This window comes from Vulpes vulpes, chromosome 6 (assembly GCF_048418805.1).
Source record: "Vulpes vulpes isolate BD-2025 chromosome 6, VulVul3, whole genome shotgun sequence".
NCBI classification, from domain to species: domain Eukaryota; kingdom Metazoa; phylum Chordata; class Mammalia; order Carnivora; family Canidae; genus Vulpes; species Vulpes vulpes.
The window spans coordinates 8,014,264-8,028,043 of NC_132785.1; the positions used below are offsets into that span (position 1 = coordinate 8,014,264).

The 13,780-nt window shown below is 38.6% G+C and overlaps 1 protein-coding gene across 7 annotated transcripts in view; it reads left to right on the forward strand.

Moving 5' to 3' along the window:
• Nucleotides 1-13,780, forward strand: part of EPSTI1 (epithelial stromal interaction 1) — a 92,102-nt gene that overhangs the window by 56,077 nt on the left and 22,245 nt on the right. For 3 of the 7 annotated variants that reach the window (XM_072760604.1, XM_072760599.1, XM_072760602.1), the window contains 2 exons: nucleotides 5,113-5,145; nucleotides 7,584-7,667. The exons of 1 other annotated variant lie outside the window; for it this stretch is intronic. In XM_072760604.1, coding sequence (XP_072616705.1) covers nucleotides 5,113-5,145; nucleotides 7,584-7,667 — 117 coding nt within the window. The remainder of the gene's footprint in view (nucleotides 1-5,112; nucleotides 5,146-7,583; nucleotides 7,668-13,780) is intronic. 3 more of the 7 variants (XM_072760605.1, XM_072760600.1, XM_072760603.1) reach the window with 1 other exon arrangement.

Sequence of the window (13,780 nt, forward strand, 5' to 3'; positions counted from 1 at the left end):
TTTGCTATTCCAAGTATGGTCCATGGACCAGTAGGATGGACATCATCTGGGAGCCTGTAGAGGTGTAGACGAATCTCAGGCCCCGCTCCAGACCTGAACAGGAAGCTGCATTTTAACACAGTCTGTGGTGACTTGTATACATATTAATGTTTGGAGGGCACTGCTCTATAGCTCGTACCTTTCCAGCCATTTCTTCTCACTTCCGCTGCTCAGGGCTCCTAGCACAGTTTGATTTAATTTCTATCCATGTGACACACGTTTTTTAAAAAGCCAGCACTTAGAGACATGTGTCCTTTGTACCCTTTCAATCTCATTTCTACTCCCAATATTTTAAATTCCTTGTATTAATTTCCCATTGTTTATAAAATAAGCCCTGGAGATGTAATGCGCAGCATGTGACTAGTTGACAACACTGGACTGTGCATTTAAAAGTTGCTAAGAAAGTAGGTCTTTTTTTTGTTGTTTAAATTAAAAAAAAATTTTTTTTTTTAAGAAAGTAGGTCTTAAAAGTTCTCATCACAAGGAAAATATTTTGCAGCTAGGTATGGTGACAGATATTAACCAGATTTATTGTGATCATTTTGTACAACGTACAAACATTGAACCATTATGCTCTACACCTGAAAGGAATATTATGTTCTGTCACTTATGCCTCAATGTGTAAAAAAAAAAAAAAAAAAAAAAAAATTCCATTGCTGCTGTAACAAATCACTGCAAACTTAGTGGCTGAAGACAGCATGGGTTCATTCCTTTACAGATCTGGAGGTCAGAAGTCAGCAATGAGTATGAAGGGGCTACAATCAGGGCGTCAGCAAGGCTGGCTTCTCCTGGAGGCCCTGGGGGGAATCCTTTCCTCGCCTCTTCTAGCTTCCCTTCAGCTGTCAGCACTCTGGCTCCTCAGCATGTGGCTGCCTCCAACCTCTGCTTTCTTCCCCACATCATTTCCCTTTGACTTTCTTGCCTTCTGCCCATAAGGATCCTTGTGATTACATTGCACTTACTCGGATCATCCAGGATCCTCTTCTATCTCAGAATCCTCAATTTCTGCAAAGTCCCTCTTGCCATATAAGGTGACCTTCACAGTTTGCAGGCTTGGGGACCTAGATGTCTTTGGAGGGCCATTTTATTCACCCCACCGCACTCCCCTAGCTGTTTCTTTGTTATTTGGATTCGTCTTATCTCTTAATGTGTATATTGCTACTGCTTGACTAATCAAGTTTAGAGTTTTGTTAATTTATTCCTTCCTTTCCATCCCCCTAATGTAACTATTCAGTATTCCAGGCATTCTCTTCCTATGATGACACAAATTTCTTTTTCTCACTGCCATGCCAGTTAGTATACTTTACATTGGCTTTCCCTTACAACTTCTCCAATATTTTGTTTTGAACACTTGCGTAGTTTCTTCTGAACCTTCCACTGCCTTCCTTCAGATTTTGTGACTGGTTTACCAAGTGCCTCTGATGCAAATTTCCACACAGTTTTCCATTTTGTGCCTGTCAGATAACTTATAGAAACCCCATTTGGGGTTTCTTTCCCTCCTGGCAACAGCCCTCTATCAGCCTTCTGCCTTAACCTGGGCTGGTTGTGGGACCTTCCTTTCATAGAACGGCTCTCAACCTCATCTATGGGGGTGGGGGTGGGGGTTGGGGGTAGGAGAGGGTGGCTTGGGTCACCCCCACCCAGAGATCCTGCTGTATTGTTGCCTGGGCTTCAGGGCTTTTAAAGCTCCCCGAGTAATTCTAATGTGCAGCTTAGGATGAGAATCAGTGTTTTAAAGTCATCGGGGGAATTGCTCTTATTTGCTTTCCTATGTTGGGTCCCCTGATTTCTGGGTCTCATATCTTCTATTCTCTTGTTTTATTTCCTTGTTTTGATGGAGCATATTATTTGGTGGCTTCCCAAGAGAAGATGCATGCTCAGGTCATTGCATGTCTGAAACTATCCTTATTCGGCCCTCACACTTAGCTTGTAATTTTCTGGTAAGTAGTCCAAATTGGAAATAATTTTCCTTCAGAATTCTGAGGGCAGTGCTATTCTACTTTGAGTATTAGTTCCTGAGAAAGCCAAGGCCATTTGAATTTCAGTCCTTATGTATAAGGGTTTTACCCTGCTTCACTGGGAAATTTAATATCTCCCCCCCCCTTTTTTTCTGGTATTCTCTAAATTCATAATGATGTGCCCTTGTAGGCGGGTCATTTATATTCATTTTCAGTCTGGAAATTCGTTTCTAGTTCTAGGTGATTTTCTTGTGTTATTTCTTTGATTTATTTCCCTTCATTTTCTCTAAGGAATTCTTATTATTGAAATCCTAGGCCTCCTGGATTTATCTTCTTTTTGAAAAAAATATTTTTCTCCTTTAATTTATCTTTGACATTTTTTTTCCCTACTTCTTGGCATATTGGGTTAGACAAATCCTCAGTCCTTCCCCTCCCTCCTGAGTGTCTCCCTTGCTGTCATGTTACTGCCACACGCACACTTCTGACGACAGATGTGTGGGCACTTCCCTCACATCAAGTGTTTCTGTGACATCAGCTGGGGTTCCTATAGTTTAACTCGGTTTGGACACCATCTACCTGGAGGTTCTCACAGGTTAAGGACTCAGTTCCCCCAAACTGCCCTCCCCTTCAGACGCCAAATTGCGAAAAGTAGGCCCCTAGGTTACCACAACTTCTGCTCAACATGGGTAAAAATTGGGTATTCCCATGACCCCCTTCCTGGGTTCCCTTAATTTGCTAGAATGGTTCACAGAACTCAGGGAAACACGTACTTATGTTTACCAATTTATTAAAAGATACGATAAAGGATACAGATGAACAGCCAGATGAAGAGATATATAGAGTGAGGTCTGGGAGTGTCCTGAGTGCAGGTGCTTCTGTCCCTGTGAGTTGGGCTATGGTCACCCTCCCAGTGTGGATGTGTTCACCCACCTGGAATTCCTTCCTCACATAGGCTTATCTAATAATTAACTCCATATCCAGCTCCTCTCCCCTCTTTGGAGGATTGGAGGGTTGGGTCTGGAAATTCCAAATTCTAATTATAGTTTGGTCTTTCTGGTGACCAGTTCCCATCCAGGAGCCCATCCAGTAGGCCTCATTAGAACAAAAGATGCTCCTAATGCTCTCACCACTTAGGAATTTATATGGTTTTAGGAGCCTTGTGTGCAAGGGATGGGGTCAAGGCAAATATCAAACCAAGAGGTGCTCCTAATGCTCTTATCACTTAGGAAATCACAAAAGTTTTATGAGGTCTATGCCAGGAACCAGGGCAGAGACGTGTGTGTGTGTGTGTGTGTGTGTGTATGTGTGTATGTGTGTGTACACATGGGTTTTTTTTCTATTATCTCAACAGATTTTCTTATCTATCTTCTAAATATTTTACTGGCTGCCTTTTTGTGAGGGGAGGGAAGATATTTTTATTTTCCCAGAGCTTCTTTCTTCTCTGTTGCTTTTTAAAAACAGCGGCCTATTCTTGTTTCATGGATAAAATATCACCTTCTAGCTCTCAGAGGACCCGGTGCAGGGAGCAGAGGAAAACTTCAAAGAAGGGGGCCCAGAGGCTCCCTACTCAGCATGCAGGATTTTACACAATCCTTTCATTCTCAACCCAGGGTTTGACCACCATAACCTTCTGTGCTAGGTGTGCCTGGTTTCATTTATCCAGAGAATACATTTCTGACTTACTGTCAGGGTTGGGAGAGTTAGTGCCTGAATTTACAGGATGGGAACAGGCATAGGCACTTTCCTATCTTTCATCTGTCTTCCTCAGCAGCTGTTGCATCTATTTCTTGGGTCCTGGTGTTGCTCTCTGCAGAAAATCGGCGTCTTGTGGGTATCCTCCATCCCTGCCAGCATGTCTTTTGTTTGGCTCTGATTCTTCATCTACTTCGTCTTTCTAGATTTTTGTCTGGGAATACAGATGTATCTTGGTTTCTGAATGTAGAGTTCAATTCATTTTTCAATTCATTTTCTCTTCTGTTTAGGGTAATTTTTGAGAGAAGGATGAACTGTGGTCTCCCCGCCCACCCCAGAGTTCATTTGTTGGAGTCCCAACCCTCTGTACCTCAGAATGTGACTGTACTTGTGATTAGGTCTTTATAGAGATAATCAAGATAAAATGAGGGCATTAGAGATGGCTGTAATCTAACAGGAGACGTGTCCTTATAAAAAGGGGAAATCTGGGCACAGAGACAGGCATGTGTACAAAGAAGATGATGTGAGGAGACAGGGAGAAGATGGCCATCTAGAAGCTCAGGAGAGAGGCCTAGATCCTTCCCTCACAGATCTCGGAAGGAACCAACATTACAGATACCTTGATTTTTGAACTTCTAGTCTCTAGCACTCTGAGACAATACATTTCTGTGTTTAAGCCACCCAGACTGTGACACTTTGTTATGGCAGCCCTAACTAATGAATGCTGTTTTTTAATTGTTCACACAGTGCCCTTCCTCCTGCTAAGGCTGACACATACTCACCTTTATTTATTTATTTTTTTTTAATTTTTTTAAAATTTTTATTTATTTATGATAGTCACAGAGAGAGAGAGAGGCAGAGACACAGGCGGAGGGAGAAGCAGGCTCCATGCACCGGGAACCTGATGTGGGATTTGATCTCGGGTCTCCAGGATCGCGCCCTGGGCCAAAGGCAGGCGCCAAACCGCTGCGCCACCCAGGGATCCCCATACTCACCTTTAGAACACAACTTAATGTCAACCCATTTTGAGCAGGTGTTTTTTATCCAGTTTAATAAAGTGTCCTCTTTTAGCTTCTTCTGTCATAATACCCATCATAATGCCCATAATACTGTAGTCATCAGTCTTCTTGTCTGACTTCCACACTAGGCTACGAGGCACTTGAGGTCTGAGATCATGTCATATAGAGTGCTTGCGCATAGAGGCTTAAATATTATTTATTGAACAAATATATTATAAGCATACCTTTTGGGGCAGGGTGAGTAAAAATATATATTTTAGTTGAATAACAAAAATTTAGTAGTGCTATATTAAATTAATATTTAGTGATCGAAAAATCATGTGAATACAATCGACAGAAATTGCTGGGGTTTAGAACTAAGAGAAATAGTGACCAAAAGTTTTTCCCCTATTATTTTTGAACAGAAACTTCCTGTGCTCCCTGGGAATCACAGCTGGGTAAGCAAGCATTAGGATGACAAGCAACTCCAAATTCTTCATAGTTGAGGAGCCACGCGACTTCCCAGTCTCTGTAGCCTTTTAAATTCTACTTACGTTACAGTCTAATCACTGTATTTTTTTTTCTGAGTCAAAAACTAGGACCCATATTCTGATAAAAGACCAATAAAGTGGTTAAGTTTAAAAGGAAGTTATACAAATAGAATTTAGGTTTCTCACTCAATCATCTTATCTGCTTTAACTAAATATTTTATTACTCCTTTTAACCTCCTGAGTAGAAGATGTGTGCCCCTGGTCCATTTCCATCTTTCAGGTCTTATATGGGATAGTTGTGATAAGGACTAGCCTTCTCTAATGTAAAAAGAAGGGGTCATTAGAGAACCACTCTCCACCTTCGATGTCTTGTCACAGTCCTCTTGTGTTTAGGATTTAGATAAGAGAAAAATCCTAGGATATTTTTGCCTGTTTAATGAAGCAGGGTTTGAATATGTGAGGGCTTTCTGAACACATCTGGAGTTCCATTATTCTAATTAGTGGTGCTGTAGATGATATCATTCCGAAAGCCTTTCTCCTTTCCTGGCAAGTGCTTATTATTTGATGGAATGTGGGTTTTTATAGTGACAGAAATGGGGGAATGAATTAAGAAGTGCTTGAGAAAAATTATAGTAAGGAAAAAGGCGTGTGTGTGTGGGGGAACCAGCCTTCATAAGCTTTATGGGTTATTAGTCCAAAGAACTAGGCCTGAAATATGTAGTGAGCTGCCATGATGCTGCTGGTAGTTTTATGAGAACAATGGCATTTCCTACGTATTAGCTTATCAGGTTGCCCTCTCTGCCTTACAGAGGGTGGGCCACAAATCACTGTGAGCAGAGAAAGTGTATGACAAATGAACAGACAAATACGTGGAATCTCATAAATTCCAGAATGCATGGTCACTATGCCGGTGTGTGAAATGCAGTCCCTGCGGGTCAGTGGGACTGAAGGGCATCCTGCTGTGTGTGCTGGTTCTCCTAAGGCTGCCCCTTGAGGCTCTAATTCAGCCAGAGGTAATGACTCTTGAGCTCCTGAACAGCCTTTTTCTTCTGAGAAATAAATATGAGCTTTAGGTACCGATTAGGGATGCAAAGACTTAGAAAGAAATCCATCTCTGGAATTCTATGGTATCCATCACCAGTTGACAAGTTATTTAATAGGATGCCATTAATGAGCAGTAGGCATGTCTATGTTTCTAAAGTCACTGTCTCCATTGCTTGTCTCTGGTATTAACTGATCAGCGACTTGGGGTATATATGGTTTATTTTTATTTTTATTTTATTTTATTTATTTTATTTTAATTAATTAATTAACTAATTAATTAATTTACAGAGAAATATAGCTTGGTTTGAGAGCAATATCTTTCCTAGGCAAGGCCCGCTTTCCCGAATCTACATGTGTAAGGCATTAGTTGAGCTCCCTATATGTTGAATATGATAGCATTTCAGCTGAGCAGCAAAGGAGTTAGGAGGGGCTGAAGGGAGGCACGTTGCAGGCAGAGAGCAGAGTGGCAGACTCAGGGCTTCAGAATCTGTTAAACCTGAATTTTTAAATCCATTTTGGCCCCGTGGTCCAGTTCAAGTTATTTTACATATCCAAGGCCATCTCCTTGTTCACAAAAGGAGGATGATATCTACTTCATAGAATTCAAGGGTTTGGGATGCCTGGGTGGCTCAGCGGTTGAGCATCTGCCTTTGGCCCAGGGCATGATCCTGGAGTCCCAGGATCAAGTCCCACATCGGGCTCCCTGCATGAAGCCTGCTTCTCCCTCTGCCTATATCTCTGCCTTTCTCTCTCTGTGTCTCTCATGAATAAATAAACAAAATCTAAAAAAAGAAAAAAAAGTTAAAAAAATAAATTTACATGAAAAAAGGAATTTAAGGGTTTAATAAAGTAGTAGAAATAAATGCCTGGCAATTGAATGTATTGGCACTCTTGTAAATGAGGTAAAAACTGTAGATTTTCCTTCTCCCTGCTGGCCTCATTCTTAGTCCAGTTTCATCTCCATGCTCTTTCCTTACCAGAGTCTAGTTAGAATTGCTGCTAGTTAGTGGGAATATACTTGAAATAGAGGAAAAGTAAATATGTTTTTCAAATCCTTATCACTAGAAAAATAAACTATGTTGATGATCTCTGAGGGGATATTTTTTTAAGCTTAATTAAACAAACGTTTAGATCATCCTTTAAAATGTGCTGGATGATTATGCTGATACCAGCTTTGTTTTTATATATCCCCAGGGAGATCTGCAGACATATGCATTAATCACTCAATAAGCAAGTGTGTATGGAGAGCTTACTGGATGCTTGGTACAGAGATTGAGTTATTAGAACCAGTCCCATGGTAGGCAGACTAGTATATTGTGGTGATGCTTTATCCTATGATTTTTCCCCCTATATATTTATAGGCCAGAAGCCGGGCTTATAAGGATTCTCTAAAGGAGGAAGAAAATAAAAAATTGCAAAAGATGAAGGAGGAACAGCATCAGAAGGTACGCATAAGACCTTGCTGGTCGCCGCTAATTATTTCCTTGTAGTACTAGATAATTTTGAAGATTTTCTGAACAGAAGGATTTACATACATGAAAATCATGAGAAAACATTAAAAATTAAAAAAAATGAGTTAAGAGGATGGTGGGGTGTGGTCAAAAGTCCTGGTCAAAACTTTCATGGTACTTCGGCTCATAGGAGGGCTATAGTGTATCGCTATCAGTGGGCCAATAGTTCATGGAGAAGATGACAACACTTGTGAACTTCTGATCTACAAAATAAATCCATGTCACTGCCATTTTTCAAACTAAAGATAATTGAAATTATACGTAGTGTCCAGGGAATACTATAATGCATAACAAATAGCCATAAAAATTTATGAAACTGGCTTATTCACTTAAAACACACATATAATAAAGATCTTTAAAATATGTGAGGTATTCCAAATGTTTTGAAGATACAAATCAATGAAATGAATGCAGAGCCTCCTAAGAACAGCGCTTAAAGGGTAATTCTCATTAGAATATAAAATTTCTGGTATGATAACTGAAAATGTTCAATGTTGTAACTTTATGGTTATACCTGTGTTTTATACATATGTTCAGATGGGGCCAGAAGCTCCTCAGCATGGGATGAGAATGAAGACCAGTGGTTAGCTCCAAGCTGCCACCTCATTCCAAATCTTTGTGTGTGTGTGTGTGTGTGTGTGTTGTGTGTTTTAAAGATTTTGTTTATTTAAGAGAGAATGTGGTTGAGAGAGAGAGAAAGATCACAAGCAGGAGGAGTGGCAGAGGCAGAGGGAGAAGCAGGCTCCCCACTGAGCAGGGAGCCCAATATGGGGCTCGATCCCAGGCCCCTGAGATCATAAGCTGAGCTGAAGGCAGATGCTCAACTGACTAAGCCACCCAGGCACTCCCCCATCCCACCCTCCTTTTTTTATTTTTAAGATTTTACATTCCAGATCTTTGAGAAGAAGCAAGATAAATTATTTAGCTAGTTGGACACCATTATCTTCCCCATCATTTTCACTTTCCAACTTCTCCCCTTGCCATTTTGGTGGTTGATAAATCCTGACATTTCTTCCAGAATCTCTCTCCAATCCATATCTTCAATTATATAATTAACTTGAATTCTAACTCCTATTTGATTTCCTTGATTTGGTTTAAATTATTTCCTTGTATCTTTGCTGTACAACACAATTTATTACAGCCCTTGTGTGTAAAATCACTTTATGAAATAGACTGTATGTACTAATCATCATTGCTATAATTTGACCCTTTTGAGTGCTATCCTCCTTCCAACAATTGTCAAATCCTTACTCCTTTGTCGTTCCCAATAGCATATGGTATAAATGACTGTGTCATTGAACTGCTTTGTGCATAGAAGGAAATAATTAAATCACTGAAAGAAATAACATAAGTTGTACATTTAGTTATTAAGCCACTATATAAACAATGAAGAACCTAAGAAACATTTTTATTTCATGGTGTTTTTTTATTGAACAAATATTTTTTTTTTGACAAAGGCCTCATATTGAAATTCACAATGAAATAATTAATATTATAGTAAGATTCTGTAGTAATTAACATGTAGAAGTGAGGTCTGGTATATTCTCATGTTGTACTTTCAATAATGCCTATCAATTGACATGTAAATGTCAGTCTGTTTCTGTGACCTTTTAACTTAATATCAAGTCCTGAGGTGCTTATATACTGAGGAGAATGTTGTGAAGTCAGCGTAAGATGTGATTTATGTAAAAAATAACTTCTAGTGAATTTTAAATAGTACTTTATAAAGTTTGGTGGAATATTTGAACGTGAAAACCATTAAAAGTAGAACATTTCACAAAGAGAATGCTCAACAGATTAGAAAATCAGATCTGGGATTTAATTTTCGGGTTGAGCAGTTATTTTAAACAGTGAAAATTAAGCTTTTTATTTCTTAATCTTGTTTTTCTTCTAGAGTTAGACAAATATTGATATATACATATTTTCTGGTTATTGATTGAGCATATTTTTCTTTTGCATAAATTATTTCCCTTTACTTACTGTAGTTTTGAGTAAAATGATTACCTTTGGCATATACATAATCCCATCATTAAGAGTTTTTCAATAACAGTAGAATAGAGAAGGCTATTTACCTTATTTTTATTTTTCTTCTTTTTTGTTCAATCTGTTGTTTACATGACCACGAAGGCATTGGTAGAGCCTCTCATTCCATATCACTTGGATGATTTAGCTTAAGAAAATACGGATCATGTTTATGGCAAGAAGATAAAGGAAACCAGACATATAATATCACATTTATTCATGTGTTTGTTAATTTCATTCATTCAACAAGTATTTAGTGAAAATTCACTATGAAGTGATTCATGAGCAGATAATCTAGGTTAAGGTAAGGTGATTGCACATTTATTTTGCTCTGTGTGTCTCTTTCACATTCTTTCATTACTCTGGTCTCTGGACATAGTAGGTTCTTCCTTAATGTTAACCTTTCAATATTTTACATTTAATTCAGTTCCCTCCTCTCACAGAAATTTCTTTATAATCCCCTTTTTTCTCCTATATGCTCAGTATATTCTCATTTGACTACATTTTTTTTAATGAACAAATACATTCTTGCCTTTATAAAATAACCCCTTCCTTAATTCTGCTATTCTTAGAGATACCATCTTTTTTGCTTATATTGAGGAGGGGGGAGGAAAGACAAAGGTAATCATAACGTAATCACAACTTTATTATCTGTTTTGCCCTTTGTTCCTTATGTTCTGATTTAGATTTAGAAATGCTTGTACCAAAACCTCTCCAAAGGTAAAATTCCTTCTGACCATTCAATTCAGTGGTCATTTTGCAATCCCTGTCTCCCTGTAACAGTGTGTAATATCTCTTCGAAGTTTTCCCTTTCTAGCCACCCCCTGCCCCTTTTACTCCCCTGGTGGATCTCTCTCCAAGTAATCTATCTTGGTATCCATCCATCCATCCATCCATCCATCCATCCATCCATCCATCCTATCGACAAACATATATTGAGCTCCTATTATATTTGGAGCCTTTTGCAAGATGTTAGAGCTTCAATTAAGAATGGGATAGACAAGGTTCCTGACCTCCCAAAGTTTGCTTCTTAATGGAGGAGATAGACAACTAAAAGGAGACAAAGAAATAAAACACTGCATTTTTAATTTATGGTGATCAATCACTTTGTAGTAATTAATGCTGCAAAGAAAGGAAATTGTGTGTGGTGATAATTTCAGGGTGGTGTATTGAATACTGTCCATTGCCTACCTGTCTTCTAAAACCCTGATTTTTTTCTTCAGATATACATTCTCCCTGTCATAGCCCATGTTTCAGAGAAGGCAGGCACATCTAAGTCCCAGGGATCTGATCCCAAAGGATCTAACTGCTCTTGGGAGTTCCATTCTCATCAGCTGTGGTTGGTTCAGCTATGGACATGGAAATCATTCCAACCAGTGAGTCTTAAGGGAACCCTGTCTTTAGTACAGAGTTTTATCAGTATGAAATATTCTAGTCTTCTCATTTAATGATTTTCAGCTTGATTTTTTTTTTTTTTGCCTTTTTATTTTGTATGATTCTAGTATTTTCTCTCTTGGCTTTTTTGTTAGAATTTATATGGCAATTTCTCCCCATCACTTAATTTTAACTCCACTGTATCATTTGGTTTTAAATTATATTTCTAGTGACAAAAGGGGCTGTTTTTTCTTTAACCCAGTATCATGATCAGTTTTGATTTAATATATTCTCATTTATTGTGATTACTAGTGCATTTGCACATCTTCTTGTTATATGATTTGCTTTTTTAGCTATATTTTCTTATTTTCTCTATTTTTTTTACTTTCTGAATTTTTTCTGTTCCATGTATTTGCCTTTCCTCTTTTCTCTCCTCTCCTCTCTTACCCTCTCCCCTCCCCTCCCTGGTGGTCAGAAATTTCAGGTTTTTTTTTTAAGATTTTATTTATTTATTCATGAGAGAGAGAGACAGAGAGAGAGAGGTGCAGATACATAGGCAGAGGGAGGAGCAGGCTCCATGCAGGAAGCCTGATGTAGGAGTCGATCCCAGGACTCCAGGATCACGCCCTGGGCCAAAGGCAGACATTAAACCACTGAGCCACCCAGGGATACCCTCAGTGTTTTTGTTTTTAATCTTATATGACCTTTGGTCTGTTGAATCTCAAAACATATGTTTGACTTTAGGGAAATTTCTAATTCTTTTATGTTTCTCCTCCTATGTTGTCTTTGTTCTTTATTTCTGGGATATGTAGCAAATGGATTTTGGGAATCTGAGATCTGTTCCTTATACTTCTTAATTGTTTTCCTTATACTTTTTGTTTGGCCTTTTTCGTTGCGTTCTGGGAGAAATCTTTAATTAGATCTTCCTGCTCACTGATTTATTTCATAAGTTTCCACTCTGCTTATCTGGCACACGTATTGAACTTATTTACCAAGATTGCCAACATTGTGCTGTGTAAGCGCCATATTCTTTCTGAACTCTTTGTTGATGGGAATAATACAGACATTCAAGCTTTCTGTCTACTATTTTAACTGTATTTTTTCCTTTCCATTTAAGTTTTTATATAACTTTTTATGTCTTTTCACTACAGTGGGATAGGTCATGAAAGAAAATCCACTGGACCATGTCTTTAGCTACAAAAAAAAGGGGGGGGGGTTGATAAATTGTAATCTCTACTGTTTTCTTTCTCAAGTGTATAATTCTTGGGCATCTTGGGCATTTTGTTTCTTTGGGCATGCTGCCAAGTGAAGTATTTAGGAGCTTGTCTTCGGGGAGTAGTAGCCTCTTTTTCTCCTATAGTCAGTAGTACCTGGGACCTTGTCTTGCTTCTCTGAGCTGGATACCCCTCTTCCATCCGCTGGGTACACAGTGGCCCATATCAGTGCTGTCTGCCATGTAGTCAAGTCTGGGAGGGGAAAGGGCTTTCAGTGCACTCCTTCAACTCATCCTCTTAATGACTACCTCAGTATCCCCTTTTGGAGCTCTTTCAGAAGCACAGATAACTCAGCTCAGTTTACCCTGCACATTTGCTTCCCTGTGTAACTTATCCGGTCTCTTTTCTACCACTCGGGAACAGATTTCCAACAGGCTAGTTGCACTTACTGATTTTGCATGTTTATTTATTATTATTTTTTTAAATTTTTATTTATTTATGATAGTCACACAGAGAGAGAGAGAGAGAGAGAGGCAGAGACATAGGCAGAGGGAGAAGCAGGCTCCATGCACCGGGAGCCCAACGTGGGATTCGATCCTGGGTCTCCAGGATCACGCCCTGGGCCAAAGGCAGGCGCTAAACTGCTGCACCACCCAGGGATCCCAATTTTGCATGTTTATTAATTTATAGTCATGTGGAAAGTAAAAACAAGCCAAGAGAGAGAGAGAGAGAGAGAGAGAGAGAGAGAGAGGGAGAGAGAGAGAATACTGAAATAATTGGGTGACAGAGAAAAGGATTATAGAATATATAAAAAATTATGATAGCATTTTATAGGGAATGCATGCAAAGTTGTATTCTGAGATGTTGTGCTCAGAAAAGAAAAAATTATAACTTTTAAATCCAATCAGTACTAAAAAAGAAACGAATTAAGCATCCAGTCTAAGAATTTAGAACAAGAACAATAAAGGATACTGAAGGCAGTAATTAAGATAAGAATGGAAATTAATAACAACTTGAAGAAGCAGCTGTTATAAAAATCTAACAGCTTGTTTTTTGATAAGGTCAACAAAATGAACAAATCTATGGCAAGTCTAATCAAGAAGAGATTAGTAAAAATGCAAATACACAACATTAGAAATGAGGAGTCAGAACCATAGATTTGGAAAAGATTAAGCTTATATTACTATAGATAATGCTATGCTAATAATTGATATGTGGATTAAGTGAATGATTTTACAGGGAAATATAAAACTCTAAAATGATTCAGAGTTAAAACACACAAAGACAAATGAAAATGCAAGTGATTTCTAAAGTTTTCTAAGAATTATTCTCCCCTAGCAAGCTAACCTTGGGAAATTTCACAGGCAAGTTCATTGGAATTTTCAAGGAACAAATTTTTTCTCTTATGCTTTACGAAGAACTTTACAAGTTGTTTCA